Below are 6,000 nucleotides of genomic sequence, written 5' to 3'. Positions count from 1 at the left end.
CACCCATATGGTAGTTTTTGTGGGGAAAAATGGGAGGAAGGAGTGCTTATACCACCTTGAGCTCCTATATGGAAAGCAGGATATACATCTAATAAATCAGTCAATAAATACATTTGTTTCTGTTCCTGGCAGCACTGAGTCATCAGTTACGATTCTTCTCTTTTTCTACTGATAAGGTGAGGCTTATCCTATCTGCTCTTCAGGGATCCAGTGTGCTGTTGCCCATCCAGCAGTGCCTGCCTGCCTTTTTTTTGCAAACAGTCCCTCTGGGTATGAAAGGGTCCCCCTTTCCCTTTCATTGATTTGCAGTAGGACATATATTCAATTTCTTTTTGAACAGCTCCCCAAAGTACAAGCAATCAGCACAGGTTGTATTCAACTTTTTAATTTTTCTTAAAAAAAAAATCCCAAAGGCATCCGTCTGGTTCACAGAGGAGCAGAATGCTGACGATAGCCAGGACTGCTTCACAGCCTTGACAAAACTGCAGTGGTATTCTGCACAGCCACTGACGAACAGGCAACCCTCTCCTCCTTTTGCCCAATGGATGGCATCCAAATGAGAGGAGCAGCATTCAGACAGAACTTGGGCCCAACTAAAATAGAACTAGGACCTAGAGAATGAGGAATCGTATCAGGCAATGCATCCCCCAGCACAAATTCCAGAAACAGGACCGTGGAAGAAAAGAGCTGGGGAGGGAGGGAGGGAGGAAGGAAGAAAGGGAGGGAGGGAAGGAAGGGAGGGAGGGAAGGGAGGGAGGGAAGAAAGGAAGAAAGGAAGAAAGGAAGAAAGGAAGAAAGGAAGAAAGAAGCAACCTCTCCTGAGCTCCTGATTCTTGCTCTGCCAGGCCCATTGTCCCTGGCAGAAAGCCAGCCTGCCTGCCAAGAGTATCATTTGGTCTTTGGTAACACAAAGTGAGCATAAACCCAGTCAAATGGTATCCGCTTACAGCTGAGGTGAGACCGCTGACAGAGGGACCAAAACTGAACCCCTCATCATGTCCCGTCTGGGCTGCAGCAGTCAAGGATCAGTACCGACCAAGCACGGTGGCCAAGAGCGCCATGCGGATGTACATCCCATTCTCTGCCTGCCGGAAGTAGGCTGCGCGGGGGTCCGAGTCCACCTCCACACTGGAAAGAGATGCCAGGATACGGATTATCACTCACCACCCCCAACTCTGCAGAAGCTCCCCCTCTCCTCCCATGCCCAGTTTCCTAAAAGAGACCCCTGCTTTATTCAGTAAGAATGGTGCTTGGATCATACAGAATGCTTGGGCTTGGCAGGACTTTCTGACCTAAGAGTTCGGACATCCCGGGAGTTTTAACTTGACCAGAAGTAACATTTTGTTCTACTTTTCAGATGGAGATAAAGGCGAGCTGTTGCTTACCATTCCCCCAGCATCAAGGACTGATCCTTTTGTGCATGCAGGCTGGGTGGGAAACTCCTGGAAGAAAGTCTTACCCAAATGTAGCATATTTTGTATTCCAGGGGAACACTTTTACATGAACTGAGCTAGGGCCAGCTCCTTCGCACCTGATTTCGTTGACACGGGGCATTGGGTGCATCACCACCATCTTCTTCTTGGCCCGGGTCATGATATGCGGTGTCAAGATAAACTGTCCAAAACACTAGAGAGAGAAAAACCTGAATGAGTTCTTGGTTCCTAGCAGCTCTGTCCCATGCCCAGGGAAATTGCCCTTTTCTGCAAGTGCCCATTTACAGGTGATTTCAAGATACTCAGCCCATTTTGTGTTGCTCCAAGTTGTCAGGATCCAGAAAATGAGTTTAGCTAGAGATTCCACATTTTGAGGCCTTGGAAAACATGGATTCAATCATTTGGGCAAGTGAAGACACCAAGCCCAGGATCTGCCAAACTGACATACAAACTAGGCAATTTTTCATGGTTCTCAAATAAATCAAAAGTAAATGAAGTCTGAAACAACACAATAAACTGAACCACTTTAGCCTAGTCTAGAATGTTATGTGAATCCAGCAAGCGTGTCCTTAGCTAGAAAGCAGAGAATCTGGCTCAATAAAAGGGCAAGAACATTGTTTCTCTTCTTCTACCAAATATATTCTGAGGATGAGGGGAAACACAGCACCTTGCACTGCTGGGTGGGACAAGAGACTCATGCACACACTAAATGCAGAAACCTCAGAAAATAATTCTGGGAGCCATTTAGCTATAGCTTGTTCAGGAAATGAATGTTGAAATAAACCAGGGCTTAGGGCAATGTGTGAATCCAGCCATTTGGTGCAATGTCTTGAAGGGTAGTTCATCTGTGTGCTTTCACCCACCATCTCATATTCCTGGACTGAGGCAAAGCGCTCCTTCTGGATGCGAGTCATGTAAAGCACGTCTGTGTCTGGCAGAGCCTCCTCAATGTTCTCAAACTCCTCCTGAGAAAGAAGAGGAGTACAAGAAGGGAGCAGTCAGCAGCAAGATGCAAACAAAGGGACCAGGAACCCATGATAGTAAGCTTCCTGCCCCCACCCATCTTCACCTGCTTAATTCCCTTGGATGCTACAAAGTGGAAGATATCAGAGGGCATGCGCAGGTTGGGTGGAGTGACATAACGCAAGCTGACACGGTACAAGGTCAGAAGGCGGGCCAGAGAGTGGACAGTGCGCCCATGCTTCAGGTCTCCCACCATGGTGATCTGGGAAAGAGGGAAGAAGATAACGAGGTTTTCTGACATGTGGAAAAGAAGCAGACAGAACTACCAGCATCAGCCCACAACTTCTCTTGTGCATCAGGAGACACCACATCAGGCACCGTACCGTCATGCCATTGACAGTGCCCAACTCCTCACGGATGGTGAAGATGTCCAGCAGACCTTGAGTGGGGTGTTCTCCAACTCCATCACCTGCGTTGATCACAGGTTTGCGGCAATGTTTGGCAGCCAGCTGGTATAAAGATGAGAGGGGAGGGGAATAAACTATTAAATTTAGCATTTGCCTCACTACTTCATTCAGTCCAGAAAGCCCTTTGCAGTTTCCATATATGTTGTTCTTAACCAGAAACCAGCAAATTGGGCCTCAGTGATTCCCAATTATTTTCCTCTGGGAACTCAAATTGCCTGGGATCATCTGCCTAAAGTCACACATGGTGTTTGTTGCAATGGTGCTTTTAGACCCAAGCTCAGATCTCCATATTTTGGTCATGCTATCTAAAGCCCCACCTGCCCCCAGGTACACTCAGCAGGTCAGGCTTCTTCTTTCTTTGCCAATATCATAATTTTAGTGATTTGTGGTCAGGCCATAGTCCATCAAGACCAAATAATTGATGCAGGTGGCAGAACCATGCTTTCCCTATGGCTATATGAATTGTATCAGTGCAGAAACTATATTTGTATTTGGTACAGTGTATAGAAACAGAGAAACAGATTCCTGGTGTGATTTAGCTGCTCACAGATAGGATGACTTGCTGGAAGCCAGAAGGTCTAGGGGAGGAGAAAAAGCAACTTCTACAGAAAGTGCTTTTGCAGGCATCTTGAGAACCAGATACCTGATTTTATATTTATAATCAATAAAATCTCTCACAGATTTCTGAAACATGTATTTTAAAGCTAAGAAAACTAATGGCCTCTGTCATGAAGGCAATGTGAGAAAAATGAATCTTTGGGTGAAAAAGACAAGTTTTTAGAGACCTCAGATGAATGGGATCGCCTTAATAAGATTGAAACATAAAGGCACGTGGAAGCATCCTTGAAGCTGATGTGAACCAGGCCGGTTGTAAACTCCTTATCACAAACATTCTCATAGCAACCTAGGCATCTGCCCTGAGGGAGGATGCCTTCTTCCTGGCATTTGGCACCTTGAACTAATTTGTGTCTTCTTCTCTGTGACACTATTGTTTTACTAGCAGTTAACAGATAACAGAGGGGCAGAGAGTAACTTGAGAACTATTGCCTATTTAGGTATGCCTGCATCATCATATGAATATGTATGCGTATACGTTCTTTTTCCCTTCCCCTTCTTGTAGAACTGTATAATTATCAGAACATCCATTTTGCCTGTAGGGGAGTGCCTCCCACTAACTTTTGGTGGGGTCCCCCTCCAGTACGTACTGCTCAATAAACACTGCAGTGAAGCCTTGATTATTCTGCATTTGTGTCCTGCGTTTTGATCCCACAGAAACATGCACCAAAAGACCCAGATGAGGAAGAAGGGGAGGGGAGACAGGCTTGCCGGCTTCTCTGAACTTAGACCATATCATGAACATACCACCACCATCACTCTTTTATCATGCAACCCCTTCCTTAATCCCTTGCCACACTTTACCTCCACTGCACCTGGCTGGGGGTGCCTCAGTACAACAACATCAGCGTAGCAGCTCATGGTCTGGACTGAGTCTGCCAGAGACTCTCCCTTTTGGCAGGATGAGGTGGCCTCAGAAAAGGGGAGCACAGAGCCGCCCAGACGATACATGGCTGCAGAAAAGGAGCTGCTGGTCCGTGTGCTTGCCTCGTAGAACATGGAGGCCATCACCTTCCCCTGTGCAAAAGTAGCTCTGGTTTAGTATTGCTGTTTCTCCTGCCCTCCCAAAATCTCACTCCCATTGCCCCCAATTCAACTTTTTCCTCACCTTGAGGATCTCAAGACTGCGCTCTTTTTGCACCATCATGCGCAGGTTGTGTGCAACATTAAACAAGTGAGACATCTGCAGCAAAAAAGAGGAGCATTTTGTGGGGAGGAAACTCAGGAACTCCATGAGCACAGAAACCGGAATACAGGAGAAAGAAACTAGTATGCAAATACCTGGCCCTTTGTGAACTGTTTGACTGACAGTATATGCTGCCCCACAAGAGGATGAAGGAATGGTGAGGTCTGAGGATGCGGCAAACTCTGGGGAGATGTCTGTCTGGGTAATGGGCCAGCAAGGTATAACGGGCCATCCTGGACCATGGACAAGTCTAAAGGAGTAAGGAAAAAAGATCAGCACTTCAAGCAGAATATGCAAGAGAAGGTGTGAGGGATCTGTCTCTATCTCTTTTTTTCCTTTTTGCTTATCCTGCTCTACTTTTGAGGCTGTTCCTCCAAATCTTTCCTTCCATAACCTTGAAAGCCTTCATTCTAAGCCATTATCATTCATTAGAGTAAACAGGATAGAAGAGACTGTCTGCCTAAACCCTACGTGGGCCCAGCCAAAAAAAAAAAAAAAAAGGAAAAGTTTGGAGGAACTTTTTTTGGTAATAGGACAAACACCAGCAGAACAACTCTTTAGAACAGTGTTTCTCAAACTTAGCAGCTTTCAGATGGGTGGACTTCAACTTCCAGAATTCTGGGAGAACTGGGGGATTCTGGGACTTGAAGTCCACTCATCTGAAAACTGCCAAGGTTGAGGAACATGGCTGTAAAACCTCAGTTTTTAAAAACATGGGACCAAATGGTGTTTTGCCCATATTCAGATTGTGTTCAATGAACTGACGCAATAGGTGAAGTATAAGAATTAGTCAATCCTGGAATATCATTTAAAAATGAAAAAGTCAGTTCTGAGATTTGATCATGGTGGCTAAACTACCACTTAGTCAAATGAGATAGTAGAAAATGGGATACATTTAATGGATTTGTTTCATAAGAAGAACTAAGTTGTTTTAGCCAGGCCAGGATTAAAAACATTGTTCTAAGTATATAGAGGATTTCTAGTAAGCCTAAATCAGCAGGGAGGTTTTGATCTAATTTGTCTCTCATTAGTTAATATGCAATGTCACAGGGATAAAGGCACTGCTTACTACCATGTTATAATAACATTAACAAATATTAAGGCCATTTGCCCCTTAATACCTTGGCTCCCCTGCATCACAGAGTCACATCTGATATAAAATTCCAGGCAGAACCCCTTTCTGGTCCTAGCACAGCAAACAATTTCTCCCCTCTGACTTATCCTTCAACAAACTTGCCCATGGAGAAATGCTGCAAAAAACTGAAATCTACATGGCTGTACCTGAATTTAAATAAGAAGCTCTTTCCACAAGGCTACTTAGAACAACCAACATGAT

General features: G+C 45.1%; 1 protein-coding gene across 5 annotated transcripts in view; it reads right to left on the bottom strand.

The window, feature by feature from the left end:
* Positions 1-344: 344 nt before the first annotated feature.
* CAD (carbamoyl-phosphate synthetase 2, aspartate transcarbamylase, and dihydroorotase) overlaps positions 345-6,000 on the bottom strand; it is a 37,107-nt gene continuing 31,451 nt past the window's right edge. For 2 of the 5 annotated variants that reach the window (XR_015798210.1, XR_015798208.1), the window contains exons 37-43: positions 4,760-4,914; positions 4,587-4,661; positions 4,283-4,495; positions 2,780-2,905; positions 2,503-2,658; positions 1,532-2,398; positions 1,075-1,128 (exon numbers count right to left, since the gene is read on the bottom strand). Coding sequence is in view for 2 of the 5 variants with exons in the window: in XM_025167906.2 (XP_025023674.1) it covers positions 2,003-2,398; positions 2,503-2,658; positions 2,780-2,905; positions 4,283-4,495; positions 4,587-4,661; positions 4,760-4,914 (1,121 nt within the window). In the remaining 3 variants the exon portion in view is untranslated. Of the gene's footprint in view, positions 1,129-1,488; positions 2,399-2,502; positions 2,659-2,779; positions 2,906-4,282; positions 4,496-4,586; positions 4,662-4,759; positions 4,915-6,000 lie in introns of those variants that run through there. The other 3 variants (XR_015798209.1, XM_007420847.4, XM_025167906.2) reach the window with 3 other exon arrangements.

Source organism: Python bivittatus, unplaced genomic scaffold (assembly GCF_059951505.1).
Source record: "Python bivittatus isolate LINGU-HERP-01145 unplaced genomic scaffold, Pbiv_v1 ctg000690_np1212, whole genome shotgun sequence".
In the NCBI taxonomy this organism is placed as follows: domain Eukaryota; kingdom Metazoa; phylum Chordata; class Lepidosauria; order Squamata; family Pythonidae; genus Python; species Python bivittatus.
The sequence above is the reverse complement of the archived record's forward strand: the minus strand, read 5'-3'. Positions and strand labels throughout refer to the sequence as shown.